Below are 26,459 nucleotides of genomic sequence, written 5' to 3'. Positions count from 1 at the left end.
CCCTAACCCTAACCCTAACCCTAACCCTAACCCTAACCCTAACCCTAACCCTAACCCTAACCCTAACCCTAACCCTAACCCTAACCCTAACCCTAACCCTAACCCTAACCCTAACCCTAACCCTAACCCTATCTTTTTTCTGATAGTAAGATCTCTTTTTCTCTTTCTTTCTATAGAAAGACTTCTTTTTATAGCTATTTATCTAGCTTTTTCTCTCTTTATCTCTCTTTTTAGCTATCTTCCTTATCTAGGCTATCTTATCTAGCCTATCTTATCTTATCTTTACTTACCCTATAGCTCTTTAGCTACCCTCCTTACAGTTAGCTTTTCTCTATAGCTAGCTCCCTTCCTTACTGTTAGCTTTCTCTATAGCTAGCTCTTTTCTACCTTTTCTTTATCTTTCTTCTATAGCTACCTAGATTATAGCTACTTCTAGCTACCCTAGAGCTATATAGTACCTACCCTATAGCTACTACCTACCCTGGAGCCCCTACAATGCCTGTACAGGTCTGCCCGACCTGTCAGGGGGGTTATAGGGACCTGTTAGAGCATATACGCAAAAAACACCCTACCGAGCCCTATACCGAGCAGCAGCTACAGCCCCTAGGGTTAGCCTGTTGCCCTGTATGTTATACTGCCTGTCAGGGCAGTCACGGGGTCAAGACCCACTGTGCTAAAATTCACGGAATAAAAGGTACAGCTAGAGTCTCTACCCAGCCTAGGATACGGGATAGAAGGTCTTCAGGGCTTCAATCCCCTATAAGGGGCCTCTCTAGCCCCTCTAGCTCTCCTAGCCCGGCCCCTAGAAGCCCTGTAGGTCCTAGGATCTATAGAGGGTTATTAGGGAAGAGACCGGCTCGGTCACCGTCCCCACCGTCACAGAGACCCCTCCGGCGGATCCGACCTACCCTAGACCGCTCATCGCAGCCGGGACCGTCACAAGCTAGCTACGAAGGAAGGAGACAGCCCTCTCTTCGTGCCTCCTACCAAGGAAGGCAACCAACAAGGGCTATACCACCTACCCTAGACCGACTACAGCCCGGTCAGCCTACCCTAGACCGAGACCTAGGGACCTCTTCCTCTATAAGGGCCCCGCAAGCAGCCTCTTGGTCCCCTGACCTTCCTGACCTACCTACCCTAGAGCAAATCAAGGATAAGGTAATAAGGAAAGAAGGACCTAAGTCACGAGAAGCTATAGAGACCCTATCAGCTTCAGAGGCTATAGAGGCTCCTTCAGAAGCTTCAGAGGCTCCTTCAGAAGCTTCAGAGGCTCCCTCAGAAGGTCTAGAGGCTATAGAGGTTCTATCTCAAGCCGTAGAGGTCCCTACGGCAATATCCGTACAAGGGGATATAGACGTACAATCCCTCTCATCAGGGCCCCCCTCAGAGGCTCCTTCAGAAGCTATAGAGCCTATTTCACTAAGGGAAAAAGCCCCTGAAGCTACAGAGGGCCCTATAGGGGATAAAAGTCCCTTAGAAGCCCAGCATCAGCAGGCTATAGCCCCTATAGTAGAAAAAGGCGCTATAAAGAAGCTACTAGCTTTCTCGAAAGTCCCTATACCAGAGAAAAAACTACACGCTAGGCACGCTAGAGCCTTTACTGTAGCTGCTAGTAAAGCCGCTAAAGCCTTCTGTAAGAAGCCTACTGAAAAAGCCCTATTACACTTCCTTCTTCTTCCTAGAGTACTAGGCCTAGGGCTCCAAAAAAGAGGGTTAGCAGCCTTATTACATAACTATCCGGCTAATATCCCTACCCTAGAGGACCTAGAAGCTACCCTAGAGCAGCAAAAGTCCCCTACCCTACAGAAAACCCCCTTTAAAGCAGCTAATCCAGCCCAACGGGCTGTAAAGCTGCTAGAGAGAGGATTTCTAGGCCGGGCTTCTAGAACCCTTATAGATCCGGTACCTATAGCCCCTAATACAGCAGCTAATAGGGCTACTTTACTGGAAAAACACCCTATAGGCCCTAAAAAACCCTTCCAACGCAAGACCTACCCTAGACCGGGTCAGCCGGTTACAGAAGCTACAGTGATAAAAGCTATAGCTTCTATAGGGAAGGAAAAGGCTCCGGGCCTTAGTGGCTGGACTAGGCCCCTATTAGATCTTGTTATAGGGGATGATTCCCCTGTAATAAGCTTCCTTAGGCTGCTAGCGGATATGATACGGCAGGGTACAGCCCCCGGAGCCTCCCTGTTATGTGCTAGCCGGCTTATAGGCCTAGAAAAGCCAGGTGGAGGGGTCAGGCCTATAGCTATAGGGGACCTTATCTATAGGGTAGCTATGAAAGCTATCCTACTAACCTCCTATAACCCCTCTATGCTATTACCCTTCCAGCTAGGGGTTAACAGCCCGGGGGGGGTTGAACCGGCTATTTTTCTATTAGAAGAGGCTATTATAGGGGGAAATAGCGCTAATTTTCAGCAGCTAGCCTCTATAGACCTTACTAATGCCTTTAATTCAGTAGCTAGACCTGCTATAGCAGCTGCTGTAGCTACCTACGCCCCTGTATTTTACAGGGCTACAGCCTGGGCTTATAATAGCCCCTCGCTACTAGCTACAGAAGAGGGGCAGTTACTAGCCTCCTCTAGCGGCATTAGGCAAGGTGACCCTCTAGGGCCTCTTCTTTTTTCCCTAGCTTTTCGACCTACCCTAGAGGCCTTAGCTAGAAAGCTTCCTACAGCTACCTTAGTTGCGTACCTAGATGACCTTTATATCCTTAATAAGGCACCTACAGGGGCACTACAGGCAGCTAGGGAAGTCTTACAGGGCTCCCCAGTACAGCTTAACCCTACTAAAAGTAAGGAATGGTCACTAGAAGACCTACAGCTACAGGGTTTACAGGCATTAGGGACCTTTATAGGCCCTATAACCGGCAGAAGAGCCTTCTTAGCAGGAAAGCTAGCTACCCTAGAGAGAGCCCTAACAGCACTACAGGACCTCCCTAAACAGCATAGCCTCCTTCTTCTTAGGGGAAGTATACAGCTTCTTTTAAGGCACTTACAGCGGCAACTGTGCCCTATAGGTCTTGATGACCTGTGGGGAGAAGCTGATACCCTTATAAAGGAAGCTATTCTAGCTATAGTAGCTAGAACCCCTAGTGAGGTCCCTAAGGAGCCTAATCTATCCCTTATAGCCTTACCTACCCGGGAGGGCGGTCTAGGGATTCCTCTACATAAGGAGCTAGCTGCACAGCTATATCAGGCAGCTATAAGAGCCTCTCAACCTACCCTAGCCAAGATTAGAGCTACAGCTACAGGGGATCCCCCCCCTATAGCTCCTATAGCTACAGAAGGACCTACAGCGAAAGAGGTCCTTATAACCGCTAATAAGGCTAGGCTAGAGACCTTCTTACAGGACCTTCCTACCCTATACCAACAGGCTAGGCTTGAAAACGCTAGCTATCTCGGCCGTAAGTGGCTCGGGGTCTTGCCCACTAAGAAAGCCCTATCTTTTGCAGACTCGGAGATCACGGAAGCCCTCCGAAGCCGGCTCTTTTACCCCATTAAGCCCCCTAGCCTACCCTGTAGCTCCTGTGGGGCTATAGTGGCTTTCCAGCACCAAGATACCTGTAAGGGCGCTATAAGAAGGTGGACGGCAAGGCACGATACAGTGGTTAGAGCCTTCTATAGAGCCTTAGCTACAGAGCCTACGCTAGAGGTCCAGAAGGAACCCTTAGTGGATAAGGCAACTAGCTTACGGGCTGATATAGCGGTTACTATAGGGAATAGCCGCTATTTCTACGATATTCAGATCGTAGCCCTAGCAAAGGATTCAGCTAGGTCAGACCCCTACGAGACCCTTAGGGAGGTTGCAGAGGAAAAACGCCGGAAATACAGAACCCTAGGGGCCTTCTTTCAGCCTATTATTATCTCTTCAGGGGGCCTTATGGAGCTAGAGACCGCTAAGACCTACCGGAAGTTACAGGACCTTATAGGGCCTGTAGCAGCTGTACAGCTTGATTCCTCTATAGCCCTAGCTCTTACAAGGACCCGGGCTATCTCAGCAGCCTCTATTAGCAAGGAAGCCCCTAGAGGGATAGCTAGTTCCCTCTGGAACCCCTCTAGATGGGACCCCTAAGGCTCCTTATAGCCTTATCTATCCCCTATAGCTACTACCTATAGTAGCTACTTACCCTCTATAACCTTCCTTTACCTTATTTTTCTACCTTATTTTCTTACCTTATTTCCTTACCTTATTTCCTTACTCTATTTCCTTACTTTATTTCCTTACTTTTTCCTTTACTTATTTCTTTACCTTATTTCCTTACTTTATCTCTTTACCCTATAGCTAGCTTTATCTCCCTTACTTACCCTATACTGCTTATATAGCTCTTATTTCCTTACTTTCCTTATTTTCTATATCTCTCTATAGCTATAGTTATCCCTTTACTCTCTTATACTGTATATAGTACCTAGAAAAGCAATCGGGCAGATAGCTTAGATAGGTTACCTAACCCTAATCCAAACCCTAACCCTAACCCTAACCCTAGCAACAGGCTAATTGCAAATTTCTTTCTGTGTAGATTTCTTAGTGTAACTACATGTCTGTCTACCAGTCCATCACCACAAGGCATCGCCGTTCTTGTTCCAGAACATCTTCCCACTCTTTCCGCCATTTAATCTCACATTCTGGCCTGTAACCGAAGGCGACCACTTCTCACTCGCCAACACCAGACACATCTTGGCAATACCATCTATATCTACAGCCTTCTTCTGAGCGACTGTTGACTCAGACTCGACCCACTTGACTGTGCCGGACTCGTCCTCGGCGCATTCCGCATGGAATCGTTTCGTATCAACAGCTCCGGGGGAAATGGAGTTGACTCTTGCTGACGGATGGATACGAGCAGCATCTGGTGCTAAGGATAGTATAAGGCCGAACTGAACGGCAGATTTGCTTGCTGCATAATCTGGATTGCCGACGACTCCAAAATCTCCGGCTTCTGAACCAATGATGATCAATGAGATATTCTTTTCTCTCTCATCTTGTGGTAGAGGTGTTGATGAAGATGAGTGGTTTACACCGTTAGTTTGTGTCAGGCTTCTCTTGACCAGTTTCTGCACATGCTGAAGCCATAACTTTGCCGTTATAAAGGTTCCCGTCGTGTTCTATTTAAAGTCAGAAACCTCGCTCCAAAGATCAAGAAAAGTGACAAATTGGACGCACCACATCAAGGGTTCTGCGAAATTGGCTTGTCGGCATATTTATAATAGATGAGTGATGCTCGATGAAGCTGAGATCAACGGCAGCGGCGCAGACACAAAGCGTAGGAATCCTGTCGAACCGTTCTTCAACGCTCTTCCATGCGGCAACCATGCCAGTCTCGTCGGTAGTATCGACCTCAACCCAAAAGAGATTCTGATGCTGCTTGACAAACTTGGCCTTGTCAACATCAAAGCCGCCAACAAGACAGCCAGCATTTAAAAATGCATCGACGATAACTTGGCCTATCTGTCCACCTGCGCCAGTCACCACGACGACATTGTCTTGAAGCCCAAGTCCGAGATCCATCATACAAGGTTTGTTCTGTATTGGTGTTGTTTTCTCACACGAAGTTTGAAGGGAGGTGTGGGCAAATATCCAATGTGATCAAGGAGCATTGGGTGGCTGATGCGGGTTTCTTGCCACAGACACGACTGTTGGTGTCGTCACAAGGTATATCACCCCAAGAGGGGAAGACGGTTGCCCAATCAGTCCTTGATTTGCTGCTTCACACTTACGCCTTCTACTGTACCTCCTGAACTCAAACTCAAAGTGGGAATGCGAGGCGACTGGTTCGTTCTTCGTTCAGATCACTCTTGGAAACAATCACGGTCCCGAGATATGCCTCAAGCATCCTAAAACTGCTGAATTCGTACTAGTGGAATGGAGCGGTGCACAGGAAAAAGGCTGGACCTGGGCTAACAGCAGCAGCACCAAGCCGTGGGATGCTTTAACTGAGGAATTGACCAATACGTTGTGCTCTCCCTGGGCCTGTCAGCCTCTATCACAGACTAGCTTAGACTTTCCAAGAGTAGTAAGACTGAGTAGAGTCTTGATACGACACTTAACGGGGTTCATGGGGAAACGACCCGCTTGCCGCTTACGCTAAATGTCGGTGGTGGGACCGCCCAGGATAGCTCGATACAGTAATTATCGCGACGATCAGTTCATACCAGTCCGTGGCGAACAAGGTGATAGCAGAGTTCCAGCCATCGCTTTCATTTGCGCTGGATATGCTAGAAGGAATCAGTGATAAGATTACGTAGTGAATATTGTTTTTGTTCAACTCAAATGATTTCTGAAGTTATCAAGGTTACCCTACAACCCTCACATAAATTGAAGGTAGTTGGGGAACATCATTTCCATTTCGTTAAAAAACAATGGGTTGACAAACCAGCCTAATGATTTCCTACCCTGACGATGCAGCGCATACATTCAAACAAAGAAATGTCACACCAAACAGTGAAGAGAAAAATAGCGCGACCATTTTAATATCCATCCCATTAAAGTTGAACGTCATTTGCGTGGTATTTTTTATGAATCAAGTTGCCGATGAACGGGCTCAGTTGTATAGGGTGGCTTGTCCACAGACTTTTAGCGCAAGGGCCTCCTTCACGGTAGCTTGGGATCCACATTGATGAGTATGTGCGGTATGTACCATGCGATGTTTTCTTAACCAGGCATTTTCTTTCCGTGTCATACCTACCATGCAGTCAATCAATTAAAAGATGAAGGGAAGCACCGTCATTTGTCAATACAGCAAAGTGTGAGAGAGGAAGTGAGCGTCGTAATCAGTCGGCTAGGCTTTTATTTTCTTTCTTTGAACTGCTAAAAAAATCAAGACGTCGCCCCTAGCCTTGAAAAGAAATCCCGGATAAAGCCATAAACTAACCGTGATGTTGTTCCTCTCTTGATTCTCCATGATGGAGATGAGCTTTTAATTACAGCTCGTCTTTACTGGACTGGCTTATCTTGCCCTGATCCTGCAACCCTCTCTTAACCATGGATGTTAATATTTCGTAAACAACCTGCGCAGCCGCAAAAGTTGTTTCTTCACCTGCGCCTTGGTAAACAGGTGAAACCTCCACCACATCCGCACCAACAAGGTTGAGTCCCTCGATTCCTCTAAGGATATTGATGAACTCTCGGGTAGACCAGCCGCCAGGCTCGGGCGTGCCTGTTCCTGGCGCAAAGGCTGGGTCAAGCACGTCAATATCCACCGACAAGTACACCAGGTTTTCGGTGCCTAGAATCTTCATTATGCCATCGATGATACCTTGTGTGCCGATCTTGTCAATATCATCAGCCGAGAAACGAATCCAGTTTTGCGCAGTATCATCTTCGTTGTCTTGAATGCCCGAGAGACGTGTTCTTAAGCCTGCATGAACTGAAGGGTGAGATGATGAGTTGGAGAGTAGTCCTTCCTGGTTGGCCAACCAGAACATGGACCCGTGGTTGAAAGGCGTCGCGCCCCAGTAAGAGGGGTATGCGTTGGGGTTCCAAGTGTCAAGATGGGCTGTTCCATATACGTCTTAGCAAGAAGGGAATAATAATGTTGGGGTGGGTTTACATACCATCGAAATGAAGGACTTGGATCTCACGATCTCCGTAGACCTTCTTCAATGCTCGAAGAGCGGGCAAGGTCAAGCTGTGGTCGCCACCTAGTGTAAAAAGCTTGGGCTTGGAGGACAATGATGATACAGTTTTACGCGTTCCCAACTGCTCAAGAGCCTGTGTCATCTGGTTCTGGGCAATGGTGTTGTCGATAGGCGTAATAGGAATATCTCCACAATCTACAATCTTGGCCCAGTTTTGATAAGGGTTGAGGTTTGCTCGAGGATTGAAGCCGCGGAGGGAGTGCTGTCGACCCGAGGCGTGACGAATAGCTCGTGGGCCAAATCGTGCGCCGGGGCGGTACGTCACAGCTGTATCAAACGGAGCGCCGACAATGGCAATGTCGTAGGGCTCGGTAGGCTCCGTAAGACATTTAACATGATTCAGGTGCGCGAATGTGCCAATGCCACCGAATGCCCACTGTCTAATTGTGAATAAATGTACAAGAGAAAGGAATAAGAGAGAGAACTTACATCGAAACCCCATTTTGCCTCAAGTTCAGCTAACTCTTCCTTACTCCATTCCTTGTCGACGTGGTGGTCACCACAGCCGACAGTCAGCCCAGCAAGGGTGAGGACTGGGAATAGATAGTTGATTCTCATTTTAGAGCAGTCAATTTCGCTTGTGTCTGTCCCTTCCTATCCCTGAAACATCTACCAGAGCCTTATTTATGGTTGTAATTGGTTTCGTGATCTACAGTGGCCGGTTTAGCCTGGGTAAGCCCGTGATTGGGCTAGTGGGTCGTGGAGCGGAGCAACACCGATAACATCGTAACGACCTACCAAAACAAGATGTTTTAGGCTAGTTTCCCTCTGTCCTGGGTTAGTAGCATTGCAGCAGCAGCCGCTGACATTGTCCCTCCGCGTTTTGCATCTTGTGGCAATGCATGCCGATATTAGCTAGATTAGGCGGTAGATTATAGCGAGGGTTATGCTGATTGAGGCACGGCATGTCCAATCTCCCACACAAAAGTCAGTTGCTAACAAAGATTTTAACTAGATCAGATATCAAACATTATGCCATGAATGTCTCCCAGTTATTCTGCATCATGATATCCATCCAGTACACAGGTCGGCTCTGGGAAGTGGCATCGCGATTGTCTGCCGCTGCCCACGTAGCCTCAACTATATCAATACATCGCTGGATTGGGTTCTTGGGGAGAGAATGCAAAAGCAGCTGCAGTCGACTCCTAAGAAATCCACGAGCCCGATGAACATCGGCAGCTACTAAAGACAATGAGTTCCCCATGATCCGGGTCTGAGTCTGAATGGAAGTCGATGTTTGGATGATTGGAATTGTCAGCCCACTACAAACGGCGACAATCAAGAATGGATGGAAGTCCTTGGTCCCAGATTCCGCTGGTATTGAGCGGAGGGTATCGACAGTCTGAAGCGTGAACTGCCTTAACCTCTCTTCCGCTTGGTGAGCAGAAGTATCAGCCGATTCGCAGTTGATTCTTGATACGAGGGTGTCGGGAAAGACTTGATACAGCTGAAGAAGGCCAACAAGGCGATACACTTCCGCAAGGGTTGTGAGATGCCAGGTCGGTGTTTGGCAGTCACCAGTTTGCACTATAGCTGACTCCATTGGAACCTGCAAGTTGGTAAGAGCTGCCTCTAACTCTGCTGCTTCATCCATTTCACGATGTACCTCCAGAATGCTTTCTCTAGTGTGGAAGTGTTTCGAGATGGCTCGCCGACGATTCTTTCTCACCAACCGACCAACCTTTGCGAGATAAGTATGGATCTCATGAGCAACTCCAGTTAGCGGATGGGGTATCTGGACCATGGGTAATATCGATCTGATTTCTGGTTCCGGACCTGCTGTTCTACTCAGTGTTAGCAGATGTGCATTCAGAGATATATTTGGGGTTGCTGACTGCTACTTACCGCGAATTCAAGGGACCATTCTCATCGTCATCTACCACAAAAGCCAGAAACATCTCCCAGCAGGCCAAGGTATTCTCAAAGAACGCCAGACTCTTCCCTGTTGGCAACATAGGATCACGGGCCTTCAGACTCTGCACACGGTGTTTCAAGCGGGGGAAATACTCGGCGCCAGTGTCGTTGACATCAAACCAGCTAGCCGTTCCACCAATCATAAACAACGCCATGAGTGTTTGTTCATGGATGGCTGAATCATCGAGGTGATCAAGAAGATGAATTGCTTTTTGTCGAAAGTAAATCCCAGTACGTAATAACTGAGGATAGACATTGGCCAGGTACGACGCGGCCATGCTCTGTAGTGTAAAATAGATGAGCTCGGAGGATGCCCAAACACGGGAAACGGTTGATCGGAATGGATTCATCTCGCTATCGAAGAGGGCGAGTATAGCCGCTGTATCTTTAAAGTAATATTCAATGAGAATAGTACTGCAGTCGTTTAACGGTCGGTCGACAACAGAGTGTTGGAGAATTCCCGCGATCTGACGTTGATTTGTATCAAGTGATTCAATGATATTTGAAGATGTTGCCGGTGAGATTGAACTCTCCCTTCCTTCATCTGGCGGCTGCGCCGTCTCCGGTCTTGGGCCGAATGAGTCTGTCAGTTGTAGCAGTTCTGGCGTTTGGACTGATGGTGGGGTCGCGATGGGCATGAAGTCAAATGACATGAGGTCTGGCATTATATCTCCAAACGTTTCGTCGACCCAGTCGTTACCCCCATGCCCGGGTGGCGAAGGGACCTGGTTTGCATTCGCGGCAGGATTTTCAGGTAAAGATAAGAAACTTGATTCCAGTAGCTCAGGCTCTGACTGCTCTGGAAAATCCGAATTCGTCGTCGTAGATGGCTGAACAGCCTGTTTTGTACGTGTCGTTCGCTTATCATCCCGATTTGTTTGATGCTTCTGTGACCATCTCACACGCAAGATGGGACCTGAGCAATCTATACCAAGACGAGTGCATCTTCCACAAGACGGCCAAGTCTCATTGCATTTCAACTGTTGCAGTGGATCTGTCAGCGCGTTTGTATGTAGTTGTTAGCATATCGTCACTTTATTTACCCGTTGGGACTTGCATGCGGCGCAGCCACTGCGTGATCGAGCTCCGATGGTCATTTTAAGTTCAACGAACAGCCAGAGGGTAGCACGGAGTATCTTAGTCAGTCAGTTAATATAGTTAGGTTATTGGAAATATAAGTATATCGAGTATGGTTCTGGCAGGGTGCGTGCGCAAGGACGTAAAAGCTAAATGTGGAAATTCATCATGCTGGCGTCGGTTAACTTGAGATATTTAGCGTGCTCAGGCCTACACTCCAGTATTCATTCTACTTATTATTGTGGGGTTGCTCATTACTCGTGGTCATAGTTGCCCCACTGTTTCAACGGTATTGTCAAAGCAATTCGTAGATCTAGGGAGAGGTCTGTCTATTATTTATGCAAGGTCTTAGATAAAGAAAAAATAAACTGAAGTCTAAAGGTCTTAACAATCTATTATTATAGCTAGCTATATATACCAGTTATTATACTATAGGCGCAATACCCTGAGGGTTCTAAAACATGTCCTTTGGGTCGTATATAGCTTTTATATCCTTTTGTCTTGCGAACACTATAGACGCTGTGCTGTATTCCCATCTAGCTCTGTGTCAATGAAGTTGGCGTACATTGCCCACTCGTCAGGTGCAAGCGCCTGAGTTACGCTATCCATTAGGTCTTGCAAAACCTTGAAGCTCTTCCGAGGTAGGCCGCCATGCTTACCTATATCAGAGAGCTGCTAGAGTAATACCTTGTTACTGTAAGGATAAGCAGTAGCAGATATAATAACCTGGGGGTTGCCACTTATGTAGAACTCACGTATAAATTTCACTTGAATCTTGACACATATGTTGTGATTGGATATATAACATCTTGGATTGGCTGTTCTTGGGCACTAACGCGTAGGTGTTGGGCATATTTGAGGCAGTTGATTCCCGTAACGATCTGTCACTTTTCAATATCGATTTGCAAAGGCATTGCAATATTCCTAACCTTAGCCCGGTGGTATATATTTATGTTTTTCCAGCTGCAGTTGGGATAGAGTCGAAGATTCTTGTTCTTTGCCATTATCTCGCATGTAGGAATTTGTACGTTTGCTTTTATCTTTGTAAGACCCGATAGATCTTTGAGGCCAAATTCTAAGTTACTTAATATGTTTACTGTAGGTTCAGCAAGAGGCTCTTTATGTATGTCTTGTCGTGCCGCATAGGCTGTTGGTCCCCTGGCGCCAGCATCAAGTGCTTGCCGTTGTAGTTCAGGATTTAGCTTACCGCCATAGAGCGTCCGGAAATCTAACAAAACATATGTAGAATCGAGCGGTCTACTAGCTACCTTTTTAAGGAATAAGATCTTGCGATCTAAGTCTTTTCGGGTGGCATATCGATCATTTGTATAATACTCAACTGACGCGGTTATATAGACCTTGAGCTTATGTACTTAGATCTTAGCCAGAGGCGTTAGATTGAGGGCTAAAAGGATCCTGTTCCCGATTGGAAATATATTTCTTGTCCACTGTGCTTATTCCTTCTATGTAGTTGTTAACATTATACTGTAATATTCGCAGATGGACCACCTAGTGTTAGGTACCTTTGACCAGGATGTATTCTTGAACAACATGAAAAGCCGCGACAGGAAGTACTCGCACTCAATGCCCGCTCTCGAACTAGAGGATCCCATTTAACTCTCTTCGTCACCAACTTGCCCATCTACCTTTACCAGGATCTTGCCTCTGGAGTGGAGTCCTGCAAGTTTCCTATACGCCTCCTTGGTGTCAGAAAACGCCCACACGCTGTCTCTCACCAGCCTGATATCGCCTCGACCCAACATATCTGCTATAGCTTGACGGTCTTGAAGCGTAGGGCTCATCATGGACGTGCCTATCCACTTACGTCCCACGCCGCCGAGCCAGGGCGATACAGGCCACCACTCGTTGATTTTCATTTGTAGCACAGCGCGGAGGAAGTCTGGGATAAAGAATGTGGGCGGCTTTATACCGACCGAAGAATAATTGCCACTGGGAACTAGGTATGTTGGTGACGCGAGGTATAATGCTTGGTTACCAAGTGTGTCGATGATAGCGTTGAAGGGTTTTAATGAGAATTTCTCTGTCAAGTGCTGGTTCAAGGGATTATGCTGTGTATAATCAACCACCTGTGAGATGTTAAATGACGTCCTTCTGCACGACTGGTCTTGGCTCACCTCGTCAGCTCCAAGACTCTGCACCAAGCCAAGATTCTTGCCGCTGCAGATCCCGACAATATAACCCTCGACCCCAACAACCTTTCGAAGTATCTGTACTACCAAAGAGCCTATTCCGCCACTTGCAGCATTGACTAATACGCGGTCGCCTGCTTTCGCTCCCGACTCGCACACCAACTGTCTTGCCGTCAAGCCTGTAAGCAAACAGCCCGCTCCATCACCAAAGCTCACACCCTCTGGCTTATGTACAGCGTATCTCGCTGGGATCCGGACAACTTGAGCCAAAGCGCCTGTTCCGGTAGGCAAAGTATAGCTAGCTGGCAGCATGGCGAGGATCTTATCCTTCTTATTGAATCTTCTTGTCTGTGCTGACACGGACTCATCATCCGGGTGCCAGACATCAATGACAGTACCTGAGAAGTCCATTTCAGGAACACAAGATGAAGATCTTATAAAAGGTGGGACGAGAGTCATCTGAAAGATGGCGCCTGGGTTGAGGCCTACAAAGGCCACCTTGACCACGATCCATTCTTCCGGATTCGGCACGTCTTTAGGCAAAGGGAGAGGAGGTGGTAGAGTTGGGATGGGTTGACTTGTAAGGTGTAGGACATCCCAGGGAAGCCCCCGTTGTGAAAATACCCAGGCTTGTGATTCTGTCATTGTCGAAGATACTAAGAAGAGGGGTTCGTAATATTGGGGTGAAGGTGTTTGGTGGCGTTTTATAGAGTCGGGCATTCATTTAGCCGCATGCAGTATTCCAGCTGTCAGCAATTTTTCGTTAGTCAGTCAGCATAATTTACTACCGAGGTATAATACATGTGATAACACTTGACCTGAATAAGGGGATAGTTGAATTTTAATAACACTCAGCCTTATTGTTGCGACCTAAACAGGGGCTATTAGCCTCTTAACTGTACCTTACATTTTCCACTAACTATAGCAACTGGTAATAGGGTTCGAACCCACGACCTTGGGACTGTACCCGGTCCCGCTTGGTCTTACCCTGGGTTACGAGCTTACAGTTGCACCTGAGCTCACAACGATCGCCGTTGGGGGCGATATATGGGTTGGGAAGAGAGTCGCATCCAATAACAGGCGCTCCCACTATACTTGTGGCTGCTCCAATAGTAGTGGTAGTCGTTTCAATATCTCGACCGGTGGTAGTGGTAACGAGCGTCATGTCGTCAATCTTAGTAGTAGTCGTGATTTCGGCGACGAATGTCTCGATGGTGCTGGTAATTTCATCCGTGGAGGTGCCAGACTCGATGGGGGTTTCCATAGACTCAGTAGCGGTGAGAAACGTGGTCGCTGTCTCGGTTGATTCATTGTTGGTTGAGATAGTAGCGGTGGTCTCGGTGCCGACGGAAGTAATAGCGGCCGAAGAAGAAAAGCGGCATGGCCCAACGCTAACACCCGCAGAGGCGACAAAGGCCAAGGCCACAAGATTGAAGATGGCCACGGTAATGCATGACTGGAACTAGATCAAGAATGCAACATGAAAGAGGATGTGAAAAGATGGCCTTCTCATTACCTATATATTCATCGTAGGCAACTTCTTGAGCCTTGAGTCCTTCACAGAGTGGTTTATTGGCAGGCTATTAGAAAGCTATTGAGAGTCTACTGTAACGCTACTGGTGCGCTAGTAGATATTTGGTGGTCTGTGGTCTGCAATTAAAGAAGCAATTCAGCCACAGCGAAGGTCAGCCTTCAAAGAAATCACACCCCCGAATGTCAATCGCCTCCTGCATCCTAAATAGACCACGACTGTGCAGCGCTCTTTGCCAGTGCGTTGTTTGAACCTTCCTTAACAACATCGTAACTAGGCTCGTCGGTCCAAAATTCATAATCCTTCGCCTTGTTACCAGGCTTGCTGATCTGCCAAGGTATCCACGGTACACCAAGACCGTTGAAGACATCAATATGCTGACCGACGATGGCAGACTTGCTATCCCCCAAGGCACCGAACTCTTCAAACAACATGAGCTTGTTGGCGCTTTTTGCATGCTGTAGCGCGACTGGTCCCTTATTCTTGAACTCGTTGACGCCCATGTAGGAATGGATGGTGACAAGGTCCAAAGCCTTGCACGCCCAGTTCTCTGCAACATCTGAATTCGGGAACTCGTTCCCGCCACCTAGACATCGCGTTAACCACAGAAAGGTAACTCCAATTGCATGGCCACTTACCAGTGGAGATCAGAACTTTACTGCTACCCATAATGCCCCGCATGAAGCCAGCTCGATCGCACCACCACGATGGATGAGGCGGAACATTATTGTTTAAATGGCCCTGGCCTTCGTTCTGAATATTGAACGCGAATATGTGACTGCTGAGATCCTTCCAGGCTGGGCTTCCACTGATAAGCGTGTTCTTGTGTTCAAGCACGTGACGAATCCGATTCTGGAAATCGGAAATGCAGTTCTTGTCCGAATACCAGAACTCGACGTTGTTGGCACTAGCTGGCTGAGTGTTGCAGTCTACAGCAGGTAGCTTGTACTTCGATACGTATGCATCACTTCCCCAGCAGCCGAGCTGGTAGCGATCATGGATGGCGATGGTGAGCTTGATGCCTCGGGCTTGAGCTTCGACCATGAGTTGATCTATGGCCTTGAGCTGAGTGTCGTCCCAAACGCCGACAGTTTTCGGCTCAATGTCGGGCATTGAAACAGATCCAGTGTTTTTGAAGTTTTGGGCAGTTGGTGAAATAAAGATTCGTAGCACCTTCATCTTTGCACCCTGGATGGCGTCCAGGACATCTAGTCTATCCTGTCTGCATCCTCTGTCAGTTTTATGACCATGGTACGTGAGAGGGACCATCTTACTGCTTGAATGCATGGAGGAAGAAGGAATTGACGCCAGCGAAACTATTGCCTTGTTGGCGAGCGGTGAGCTCTGGGTCATGAGAGGCAGCTACTGCAAGCAGAGCCTGAGTAAGTGCAAAAAGGCCGAAGCGCTTCATTGATATCGATTGTGGGGGATATTTCAGTGCAGTTGGAATATTCTGTCGGTGCTAGTCATGAAGTCTCGTGGGCCTGAATCTCTTCTTATATAGGGATCTCAACGATATCCACGTCCTCCTCCTGGATGGTGCGTGCACTGGCCAGCGGTAAGCCTTGGGATCAGATGCTTCCAGTTTAATTGAAGTACAGGTTCAACCGAGTGTACAAGAATAAGTTACATTAGAAGGAGCTATGATCCGAGGGTGAAACTTGGTCTCCATTAGATCCTAAAATCAGCATCTGACGTTTCCCTAGAGCTGGGACGTCAATCTTTCCCTTTTGCCATCGCTGGGTCAATCAACTTGACATCGTGGCCGCATATTACCTCTTTATTTACCCCGCAATCTAACTCCTTTTCTCACTGCGCCTATTATCAGGGAGTTTTGCTGCCTTAGCTTTAGCATAACCTTGTACGGAATTTCGAAATACCATTCTAGCGTCCAACATACCCTCGGAGTTCAGATCTGGCATGCACTATAGTCTAAGCCTCTCGGCTCTTGAAATAAGCTTAGACGCAAATACCAAACTCCGGCCTAGCGTTCACTGACATCGGCCACTAGTCCTGGTTCGTTGCATTGTACCTGTGAGGTAAGCCGTATTCAGTCATGAGCCCGTAAGCTGTTTATGCACGGTAGCCATCAGGGGATTGTCAACCTAGTCATGAAACAATAACTTAGGTAAATGTTAGTTCATCAATATGGAATATTCCAATAAACCCCACAATACGACAGATTTTAAGTTAATGATTCAGTACTAGATTGCTAAATACAATCGATCTAAGGATTGACCTCTGTGATCCGTCGCGTACTCGCTTTACGTGGATTCTTAGCTTCGAAGACAGCATCCAATTCCTCCAAAGTCCGACCCTTCGTCTCCACAAAGAAAAAGTAAATAAAGGTAAACTCAAACAGATCCCAAAATACGAAGAATACATAGCTGCGTGGTGAACCATTAGTCATAGTCATAGATCACAATATGGCTTTGAATATGTACTTACAACCAGTATCGAATATTCTTCATAGCAACTGGAGCTGCGAAGGTGTTGACGAAGCTTGCAACGCCTGAAGCTATCATATAAACCATCATGCCGTTGGCTCGCATATCGTCTGGCTGTGTCAGTGAAGGACCAAATAGTTGCTCAAAGCAACAGTTCAACGGTGGGAGGCTTACTAGCTAGGACCTCTGCTGGATAAATGGGCTGCATTGGAGTGAAACCGATCGCAAAGACAACTCCGAAGATAAAGATAAATGCGATGCTTGCTGAGCTTGATGGGGTGCTACCAGAGCGCTCATACTCGGCTGCGGTGGCGGCAACGATAGCGAGCGCAATTGACATACCCAGACACGACCCCATTAGCATCTTGCGCCTACCAACAATATCGTGGAGACGAGCTGGTTTCATGATTGTGAGTAAAAAGCGTTGTCGATTTTGTGAACGTTGACATACCTCCAATTGTAGCAGCTATCCATCCGGAGAGTGCATAGAATGCGTTCAACAAAAGAACCATGTTCGTAGATGTAATACCGACGTTCTCAACCATCAATGGAAGATAATAACTCGAAACGTTGTTGCCCGAGAATTGACCAAACCAAGACATGGCTATGACTAACATGAGACGATAACGACGGTTTCGAGACTTGTAAAGGCTTCTTAGATCGAAGCAAGCCCATTGGGATCGGCCTTGAACCTCAATGAGCGAGTCTTGGATCTCTTGCATTTCGATGTTGACAATGGGATGGTCGGCGTCGCCGTTTGCGTGATGCTTAATAATAAATGCGCGAGCTTCTTCAATTCTCCCTTGGGCGACCTGCCATCTCGGACTCTCTGGGAGCAGCCAACTACCAAGGCAGACAATTCCGGGGCAAAGTATCTGTAGCCAGAGGGGAAGCCGCCACTTGATGTTGCCGCTCAGGTGGATATTGGCGCCGTACATCGCTATTACGAGGCAAGTCAGATTGGTCAGCGTGTGGTGGACTTTGAGAAGACATACCAAATGATGCTAAGATGCTTCCGATATACCACAAGGTATTAAATATTCCTGCCACGGTCGCTCGATACAGTGGAGGCGCAATCTCTACAAGTAGCATGGGCGCAGCCACGGTGTTGATGGTCGAGAAAAAGCTGAGGAGGAACCTAGCACCGATGAAAGAAGACAAAGTCGGGGCTACTGCGGTAAAAACAGCAGAGGCACAGATGAGGAACGAAGTGACAGCGATAGTAATTTTCCGACCTCTCCAGTCGCATATCCATACGAACAAGGCGCCCGCCATCTGTCCGATCTGGAAAATGGAGAATACCAAGCCTGTCGAGGTCGAGCCTTTGTCGCCCAGTCCGTAGTACTGTTGATACTCGGGGATGACATTCAAGGAACCCATAAGCGAGCCATCGTAACCGTTCATGGTTGAACAAAGGTAGATCAGCCCACAAGCCATGTACAGCTGTATATGACCTCTGCCCCACGGGGACGGGGCTCCTACATTGTCGAGCGCGGTTGCGATGGTTTCTGGGGTCTGAATAGCTTCTTTCATTTCGCTTGTGACATTCTGAAGATGTTCACCTTGAGGCCGGTCAAGTTCTTTAGACATGGTTGTCGAGTGTGAAATAAGGCGAGGGCCGGGTGATTGAACTGAATTGAAAGATAAAACAATGGACCCGGAAGATCCATATATACATTGCAACGGTACTTGTTGCTTTGATCGGCATGCGGGGAAGCGGCAGGGTTCTGACAACGGGAGGGATGCGCACTAGGACGAGGTTAGAAATGTCCGCGTTAGCTTGTGACCCCAAAAAGAAAGATGGTGCGCTGAAGAGGGTTACATTTTGCAAATAACTTGTAGGTGGACTGATGATCGTCACTGATGTGGTAGAACAAATGTAATGTTACATTCTTGACGCAGCTTGGACCGGACTAAACGTCCTTTTTGACTGTTAACTGTGGGAGGAAACAAAGTTCCCTCGGGGAATCTTTAAAAGTGCAATGTCACCCAAACATACCACGCACGGACTTGGTCTGCGTTTACTCCGCCAGCTGTTACTTGTTGGTTTTTTGATCATCTGCCATGGCTGCCGCAACCCATATCATTGATCTAGCCACTGGCTGGAAGCTGAAACGTTCTGATGAGGGTGATGATACTTGGATGACTGTGGACAAGGTCCCAACTGTCGTTCACCTGGATTTACTGACCAACAAAAGGTAACACAATTTCCCACACGTTCTTTTGGTACACGTATGCTCACACGAGGCCCATAGGATACCTGACCCAATCATTGGCACAAACGAACTTGATGTCGAATGGGTTGGTGAGCACTCTTGGACATACGAGACCACTTTCGATGGTCCTGCCCTCTCCAACAATGCCCAGGCCTACCTCTTGTTCGATGGCCTTGACACTTTCGCTCACGTGCGATTGAACGGTACAACTATCCTCGAGAGCGACAACATGTTCCTCAGTCATCGCGTAGACATAACAACTCTACTACAGCAGTCCAAGAGCAACACCCTTTCTATCGAGTTCGACAGCGCTTTATTGGCTGGCAGAGCACTTGAGAAAGAGCATTCGGAGCACAATTTTGTTGCTTTCAATGGAGAGGCGAGTCGCCTGGCTGTTCGTAAGGCGCAGTATCATTGGGTATGTATTTGATGAATTCTTCGAGAAGTCTGGACTGACTTACCAGGGATGGGATTGGGGGCCAGTACTCATGACGGCCGGGCCATGGAGACCTGTGAGACTTGAGATATCCTATACGCACATAAGCAACGTCCGCGTTGATTACGATGTATCCGACGACTTAAGCACCATAACTGGAAAGATCGTCGCCGACATCGAGGGTTTGGTGGATGAAATCATTTTTACTATAGGATACAGAGGCCAGGACATCTTCCGCGTCTCCCAGAAAGCAGAGAATGGTACGAATGCATCGGATTTCAAGCTTGGTCAGTATACCCATTCGAGCTTAGCATATCAAACATTGACACAACCAGAGAACCCAAATCTCTGGTATCCCGCTGGATACGGAGAGCAATTTCTCTACTCCGTCGCAGTCAATGCATCATACCAGGGTACGGTTCTCAACACCTGGGAGACGAAGACAGGCTTTAGAAAGAGTCAGCTTGTGCAAGAGAAAGACAACCATGGACAGTCTTTCTACTTCCGCATAAACAATGTTGATGTTTTCTGCGGTGGATCTTGTTGGATCCCAGCTCACAGTCTTCTTCCTAGTCTGGATTCTGATAAGTATCGTGCTTGGCTCCAGCTTATGATTGACGGCAACCAAGTGATGACAAGGTACGCAACTCTTCCATTATCAATGCTAAGCTAATCCTTCCAAGGGTCTGGGGCGGAGGCATCTATGAGGACGATGCCTTTTACAATACATGTGACGAATTGGGTATCCTTGTCTGGCAAGACTTCATGTTTGCTTGTGGGGTGTATCCTGTCTGGCCTGCATTCTCAAAATCCATACAAGCCGAGGCCGAGAATAATATCCGTCGCCTTCGACATCATCCGTCCATTACCATTTGGGCCGGCAACAATGAGGACTATCAGGTGCAAGAGCAGTGCCACCTTGATTACGATTTCGACGATAAGAACCCCGAAAGCTGGCTCAAGAGCAACTTCCCAGCGAGATACTACTACGAACACCTGCTTCCTTCGATAATGGAGAAAGAAACGCCCGGTACCCAATACTGGCCAGGTTCACCGTTCTCGAACGGCAAGTCCAGCGACGATCTCAATATTGGCGATGTTCATCAATGGAATGGTAAGTTATGGCTCAATTTAAGCTATGTGCATTTAATCTTATCGTTTCACAGTCTGGCACGGAACCCAGGAGAAGTATCAGAGATATGGCGAGATTGGTGGGCGATTCAACAGCGAGTTCGGACTAGCTGCTTTTCCAGTTCTCAAGACAGTCGAAGGTTTTATCAAGGACCGGGAGGATTTATACCCGCAATCGCATGTTCTCGATTTTCACAACAAAGCAGATGGGCACGAGCGACGCATCGCAACATACGTCATGGAAAACTTTCGTTTTTCTTCTGATCTCGCGGTAAGTTTGTTGCACTTCTAAATCGTGATTAAAACTGACACAATATCCAAGACCTGGGTATACTTGACCCAATTGGCACAGAGCGAAGCCATGACTTATGCATACCGCAATTGGCGACGGCAGTGGGGGGACAATCGTCGGTGTGGCGGTGCACTCGTCTGGCAGCTCAACGATTGCTGGCCTGCGACATCCTGGTCTATCGTAGATCATTATCTGCGCAAAAAGCCTGCCTTCTACGTCATCAAACGAGCGTTATGTCCGATCGCAGTTGGCGTGCAGCGTGAGCATCATGACTGGAGTGTCTGCCATGCTCGTCCGAAAAAGTCTTCGACCTACGAACTCTGGATCTCGAGTAGCTTGCAGCACGAGACACATGTTGATGTGGAGCTTCGGTTTCTGTCCATTGATACCGGAAAGGAAGTCAAGCCGGCTGTCAAAAAGGACAATGTCGTCGTTGCGAAGAACGGAGTGACTAATGTTTTGTCCGGGGTCATCGATAATGTTACGGAAGAAGTGCACGTGTTGGCTGCGCGGGTCTTCCAGTCTGGAGAGTGTATCTCTCGGGATGTTGATTGGCCACAGCCCTTCAAGTACTTGTCGTTTGAGGACAGAGGTGTCAAAGTCGAAGCTCAACCCGGTAAGTTGGTTATCTCTTCTGAAAAACCTACAAAGGGACTTGTCCTTGAAGAGATCGACGGCTGTGTATTGAGAGACAATTGTTTGGATGTTATGCCGGACGATCCCCAAGTGGTCAAAATTTGTACCGACACTCAGGACCTCCAGGCACCTCATTTCAGGTACCTGGGATTCCGGGAATAAATTTCTACATTGGGCAAGGTTGTACCGACGGGGTGGCACGTGCCAATCTCTGGGATAAGATAGGTGATAAGATAGAGCCGTCAGATAAGACGAATCGAGTTAGCGTCTTCTCGGTTTTTCAATCACCATCAGGTTTAATCAAATGCATGTTGTCCATGGTTAAAAGTATTGGTTCAACGTCGCCAATTTAAAACAACTGTCGTCCATCATCTTCAAATCAGTAAATTGATGTTCAAACCACTTAAATAATAGAGCTGTGTTTATGCAAGCACTAGATACTATTGCTTTTGCAGACATTTGCCTACCAACTTCACCACTTGCTGTTCAGCAGAGGAAATCGACATGAAAATGAAGCTCTTCAGGGTAGCTTCGGACATGCCCGTGAGCTAGCACGGAAATTTGTATATCCTTGCTAGTGCCATGCGTTAACAGCAGCCATCTTGGGTATAGCCTAGACTTAGCGAGGCATTGCCTAGGTTTCTGTTTCACGCCATGTGCGTGGAGACTAAACTCTATCAAGGAGGAACTAGTGCAATTTGGTGATGCTCTTCATCAAGTAGGAGATAATTATTTCCAACTACTCCAGAGTATCTGCAAAACTTAGATCCAGATAACTGTCGCCATCCCTTGCATTTGTGCTAGTGATGCTCTTCTTGTCTATGGATCTGGACCCTGAAACAATCCTCCAAGAACGCCCCCTGGAAACTGTGGCCCGGTGGGCCATTTAGTGCCAGCTTAAACTGTTGCCTAAGCTTGTTGACAGGCCATACTCAGAAGCTAGCTCCGAGTTACGAGTCCTGGACAGGAAGCTCCTCTTTACCTTCCATATCATTTCGTACATTTTGGAGCCTTCTCATCAGATTCAGGATCAAAACCCGACCATGGAGCTGCCTTATATCTCAGAGACAGTTGGTCTCCAGGATGTTAACAACCAAAGCCGACAGCCCCGAGTCACTTCATCATGCGCCGAATGCAGACGTCGTCGTGTCAAATGTGAAGGCGAGACCATTCCCTGTCGGCAATGTGTCTACTACCTCGTTCCACACCTCTGTCACTATCCCGCAAGAAAAAAGAGGCACAACATATCTCTCAAGTAACGCGCATCTGGACAAGTACCTGCCGTCGCTGAACTAACACGATACGCAGATCTCACACCGAACTTGCCGATAGTTACACCAAGGCACAGAAGATCATCGAAACATTGTTTCCTTCTAGTTCACTTGACGAACTTTCGTCAATGACCCGTCAGCAATTAATGGTACGACTGCAGTCTTCCAAGCCGCCTCCACCTGCGATTGAGATGGAGTCGCAGGACCATCTGCAAGTTTTGGAGCCCTCGTTGGAACAAAATTTCACTTGGGACGAAATATCCGAGACTGAAAGTGAGACATCACGCGTAGCCGACGATGTCAACGGACTGGCCTTCTCACGGCAATCTCTCAATGCCTCATATCTGGGTATATCGTCGGTTCCTACCATTTTAAAAGTCATTGCCCATCTTTCTCCTCATGTGCAACAGCGCATTCCCAAGGGCGCTGAAGCTTGGCGAAGTCCGTCAACCCTGGCTGACAGTCCGGCTGACATGGCCTTCCTGCAAGAAGATGAGATACCACTTATAAATGCATACTTTAGTCACGTACATCCTGCCATCCCAATGGTCGACGAAACCGACTTTCGCAAGAGGTATTTTCAATCGAACACGGAGGAGGATGAGGATGGCCCATGGCTGGCTCTTATGAACATGGTCCTCGCTATGGGCTCAATGGCATCAGACTCGATCCACTTCAATGGGCACAACCACTTTTACAAACGAGCTCTGCCTTATCTAAACATCAATTCTTTTGGCTCTGGTCACCTCTACATGGTCCAAGCATTGGCTTTGTATAGTGGTATGATTCTTCACTTTCTTAATAAACCCAACATGGCAGTTGCTGTTATGGGAGCAACTCTTCAAATGGCCGTTGCGATGGGCCTGCACAGAGCGCAGGCTCTACCTTCACAGTCCTCTACGAATATAGCTTATCATCCTGGTAATGGCTCAACAACAACGCGGATACGCACTTGGTGGTCTATCCTCTGTCTGGATACGTGGGCTTCTTCTACTCTGGGACGTCCCAGTGAGGGATATTGGGATCCAACTATAACGCTGACTTCATCCATGTCCGTCTTGGAAAACCTGGTAAGCCACGTCAACTGCTGTTGTTGAAATCTGTTTGCTCACGTTTCGTGTGTACCCTAGGATTATGGAACAATATCCCTTGCAGCCAGTGAGAAGTTCTGTAGGATCGCAACACGTGTGCAACAGCGCCTCGGCCAGTTGCCTTTAATTAGTCCAGACGAAGTTGATGAGTTCGATCGCCAACTTATTGCTTGGAAGGATTCGTTGCATATGTTTCTGGCTCATCGTGAGCAATGTCCGCCAAGTCTCAACACTGCGCGAGCGACTCTTTGGTGGCGATGGGTTACAACTCGGCTCATGCTCTACCGCCCAGGCTTGTTAATCACAGCGCTACATCAGAAGCCGTGGGGGCAAGAGAATACCAGTGAAGCAATCCATGCACGGAAATGCATCGATATTGCCAAAGAAGGCGTCGACCTTATGGTCATCGACTGGGTTCCAAACCAGTTTCTTTGCTGGAACAGCGCTTGGAATCTCTTCCAGGTGTCATTAGTCCTCGTTCTGGGCCTCATGTCAGACAAACAAGAGGCCGAAAAGGGAGATTGCTATGGATCTGTATGTCGTGCGATTGAGCTTTTTGCTCAGATGGAGCCTCTTGACGCTGGTTGCACTCGTACCCGAAGGCTTCTTCAGGGTTTGTTGGATAACACAAAGCATATTGAGGCAAGCACTACTTCTTCAACCGACTCTGAGACTTTAGATTTATCTATACTTGACTACCTAGGTACAGACCTGTTCTGGGACAACATAGATGAAGTCGAATCGAATTGGAACTTCTAACATTAGCTGAGAGGTAAGGGTTACAGAAGTATGAAGACAGTGCTATAAACTCCGTCTTTTAGAATAAAGTTTTACACATCTCACTTAGTCAAGCATATAGTACCAGGAGTAGTATATATTCTCTTTTTGCCAATATATGTCCCAATCCTTATTGAGATGGTTCCATGTGCCTAAGGCCTCTCTGCCTGTCTTTCCATTTCTTCGAACGACATGCTCCACCTAGATATGCACTAACCATATGTATGTAGCGGAATGGTTTCCATTTTGTATCGAAAGTGTAGCAGCGGCCGTAAGGTACTCGGCAGTAGTCTCCATACAAGTCATTTACAGAGTGTAAAAGTCCATTCGACTAGGTAATATAGATCTAACTAGATTTGTATGAACTTGACGTTAGCGCCCCCTGTACTAAAGCTTAGACACTAAACCCCTACTTAGTCTCTCTGTAGCTACAAGATCATAGAGTCCAAAGGTAAAGCTCAGTTAATCTCTTATTTATAAGGAGACCAGCCAATCCTCTCTACCAGACACCATTGCCCTTCTTAACCCACCCAGTCTGACCTGAACCCTTGCAGTTAGAACGCTTGCAGTAGAATGACTGTCTGCTGCCTTTGGTAGAGGGGGAATAGGTGTAGTAAGAATCCTTGATTGGCCTAAGCGCACAAGTGTTCCAACGCTCCCTCTTCACAGAGTACTCCTGGTGGTCATGCCAATGCGCAACGCAGATGGTCTGTCCTTTACTGCCGGCGCAGGTGGCCGTCTGGGAGTTACCCCTGGTCCACGCCACAGAATAGCCACCGGAGATCCAGCTAGCCTTTCCAAGACCTTCGAGGGAGAAGCTCGCCGAGTGCGTGACTGACCATTCCTTTCCAGCGCTCATTTCGCAGTCACCCTTTCCGCAGTGGATACGGTCCTGAAAACATATGTCAGCTTATGTGTTAGTGCAAGAAAAGACACATGTGTACGGACCGTGATCTGCTTGTGGAGTCTCCACTTCTTAGGGTATCCGTTTCCATCCTTCTTAACAACCGGAGCCTGGTCCCAGCATTGTCGGGACTCTAGATGTTTGGAATCAGATACGTCCGCCCCTTCCTCCTCGTCGATGGCAGGAAAGACCTGCATCTCCTCGTCGGTCAAGGCACCGATCATAACGAGGTCATCATCAGCCGCCCGACCGAGACACTGGGCCGTGATGTTGTACTCAAGGCTTTCGCTCTGGAAGAGGTTAGGCCCACCAGCAGTCCAGGGGACTTCGCATTCGACGGCGGTAATGTCAGCGTTCCATCGGGCCTCGCACACAATTCCACCAGACCTGGCAAGCTCGAACTCGAGAGGATAGCGTGCATCCCCGACGGTAATATCTCCATTGCCGGTCTCATCCGCTGACACCTGAATAGAGACACCATCAAGGGTCACATTATCGTCGCAGGCATAGGTCAGAAGAGACTTTGCCTCACTGTCGGCGACGAAGATGATCTGATCACCAGTAGCATGAGCGATTTCCCAGGTTACAAAGACAGAACTAGGTGCTTTCAGAGGCTCTCCGGTCCAGTCCAAGCGACGAGCTGACGCTTTCTGGCCAAGGGCCATGAGGTAGGCGGTGACGGGGAGAATAGCCTTCATGGCTACTGAGGCAGAAGTCTTAAAATAGGCGGATAAAGAGAAGAGGGCAAAGGATAGACGTATCCTTGAACTAGTTTGTGCTGTGTTGGATGAAGAAGATGAAGACTTGAGGAAACCTCAGTGCTCTTATATACTTTTTATTCCCCGTGTTTCTATTTCAACAACTGCACACTAAACCTTTGAGGCGTGACGCAAGCCCATACATCTCCATGGGTTTCCGGGTTCTGTGTAATCGCACACAAGGAGAT

General features: G+C 47.8%; 9 protein-coding genes across 9 annotated transcripts; 2 read left to right on the top strand and 7 right to left on the bottom strand.

Annotated features, from left to right (window-relative positions):
• Window positions 1–4,544: 4,544 nt before the first annotated feature.
• On the bottom strand, window positions 4,545–5,804 carry B0J16DRAFT_87648 (uncharacterized protein). The gene is made up of 2 exons (XM_046134619.1): window positions 5,167–5,804; window positions 4,545–5,108 (listed from the first exon to the last, which is right to left on the bottom strand). The coding sequence occupies exons 1-2, from the start codon at window positions 5,512–5,514 to the stop codon at window positions 4,560–4,562; spliced, it is 897 nt and encodes a 298-aa protein (XP_045987937.1). The 5' UTR covers window positions 5,515–5,804; the 3' UTR covers window positions 4,545–4,559.
• Window positions 5,805–6,762: 958 nt separating this feature from the next.
• B0J16DRAFT_301607 (arginase family-domain-containing protein) lies at window positions 6,763–8,218 on the bottom strand. Its single transcript, XM_046124604.1, has 3 exons — window positions 8,070–8,218; window positions 7,557–8,016; window positions 6,763–7,498 (listed from the first exon to the last, which is right to left on the bottom strand). Exons 1-3 carry the CDS (start codon window positions 8,196–8,198, stop codon window positions 6,924–6,926), a joined length of 1,164 nt encoding a protein of 387 aa, XP_045987936.1. The 5' UTR covers window positions 8,199–8,218; the 3' UTR covers window positions 6,763–6,923.
• A 337-nt stretch (window positions 8,219–8,555) lies between these two features.
• On the bottom strand, window positions 8,556–10,754 carry B0J16DRAFT_336364 (fungal-specific transcription factor domain-containing protein). Its single transcript, XM_046127208.1, has 3 exons — window positions 10,598–10,754; window positions 9,486–10,534; window positions 8,556–9,424 (listed from the first exon to the last, which is right to left on the bottom strand). Exons 1-3 carry the CDS (start codon window positions 10,649–10,651, stop codon window positions 8,611–8,613), a joined length of 1,917 nt encoding a protein of 638 aa, XP_045987935.1. The 5' UTR covers window positions 10,652–10,754; the 3' UTR covers window positions 8,556–8,610.
• A 1,490-nt stretch (window positions 10,755–12,244) lies between these two features.
• On the bottom strand, window positions 12,245–13,426 carry B0J16DRAFT_361651 (uncharacterized protein; the record flags this gene model as incomplete). Its single annotated transcript, XM_046129766.1, has 2 exons — window positions 12,245–12,718; window positions 12,767–13,426. 2 exons carry the CDS (start codon window positions 13,424–13,426, stop codon window positions 12,245–12,247), a joined length of 1,134 nt encoding a protein of 377 aa, XP_045987934.1.
• A 1,089-nt stretch (window positions 13,427–14,515) lies between these two features.
• On the bottom strand, window positions 14,516–15,723 carry B0J16DRAFT_317676 (glycoside hydrolase superfamily; the record flags this gene model as incomplete). Its single annotated transcript, XM_046125384.1, has 3 exons — window positions 14,516–14,898; window positions 14,951–15,534; window positions 15,587–15,723. The coding sequence occupies 3 exons, from the start codon at window positions 15,721–15,723 to the stop codon at window positions 14,516–14,518; spliced, it is 1,104 nt and encodes a 367-aa protein (XP_045987933.1).
• A 755-nt stretch (window positions 15,724–16,478) lies between these two features.
• On the bottom strand, window positions 16,479–18,382 carry B0J16DRAFT_336362 (general substrate transporter). The gene is made up of 5 exons (XM_046127207.1): window positions 17,755–18,382; window positions 17,211–17,699; window positions 16,934–17,155; window positions 16,761–16,869; window positions 16,479–16,699 (listed from the first exon to the last, which is right to left on the bottom strand). Exons 1-5 carry the CDS (start codon window positions 18,347–18,349, stop codon window positions 16,540–16,542), a joined length of 1,575 nt encoding a protein of 524 aa, XP_045987932.1. The 5' UTR covers window positions 18,350–18,382; the 3' UTR covers window positions 16,479–16,539.
• Window positions 18,383–18,758: 376 nt separating this feature from the next.
• On the top strand, window positions 18,759–21,789 carry B0J16DRAFT_336360 (glycoside hydrolase superfamily). The gene is made up of 7 exons (XM_046127206.1): window positions 18,759–18,957; window positions 19,015–19,393; window positions 19,440–19,698; window positions 19,747–20,050; window positions 20,095–20,525; window positions 20,578–20,813; window positions 20,865–21,789. Exons 1-7 carry the CDS (start codon window positions 18,824–18,826, stop codon window positions 21,630–21,632), a joined length of 2,511 nt encoding a protein of 836 aa, XP_045987931.1. The 5' UTR covers window positions 18,759–18,823; the 3' UTR covers window positions 21,633–21,789.
• Window positions 21,790–22,216: 427 nt separating this feature from the next.
• Window positions 22,217–24,730, top strand: B0J16DRAFT_301601 (fungal-specific transcription factor domain-containing protein). Its single transcript, XM_046124603.1, has 3 exons — window positions 22,217–22,725; window positions 22,779–23,811; window positions 23,872–24,730. The coding sequence occupies exons 1-3, from the start codon at window positions 22,514–22,516 to the stop codon at window positions 24,589–24,591; spliced, it is 1,965 nt and encodes a 654-aa protein (XP_045987930.1). The 5' UTR covers window positions 22,217–22,513; the 3' UTR covers window positions 24,592–24,730.
• A 378-nt stretch (window positions 24,731–25,108) lies between these two features.
• On the bottom strand, window positions 25,109–26,211 carry B0J16DRAFT_396105 (uncharacterized protein; the record flags this gene model as incomplete). The annotated part of the gene is made up of 2 exons (XM_046132239.1): window positions 25,109–25,501; window positions 25,558–26,211. 2 exons carry the CDS (start codon window positions 26,209–26,211, stop codon window positions 25,109–25,111), a joined length of 1,047 nt encoding a protein of 348 aa, XP_045987929.1.
• Window positions 26,212–26,459: the final 248 nt, after the last annotated feature.

This window comes from Fusarium flagelliforme (assembly GCF_020744385.1).
Source record: "Fusarium flagelliforme strain FIESC 12 MPI-CAGE-AA-0113 chromosome Unknown B0J16scaffold_2, whole genome shotgun sequence".
In the NCBI taxonomy this organism is placed as follows: Eukaryota; Fungi; Ascomycota; class Sordariomycetes; order Hypocreales; family Nectriaceae; genus Fusarium; species Fusarium flagelliforme.
The sequence above is the reverse complement of the archived record's forward strand: the minus strand, read 5'-3'. Positions and strand labels throughout refer to the sequence as shown.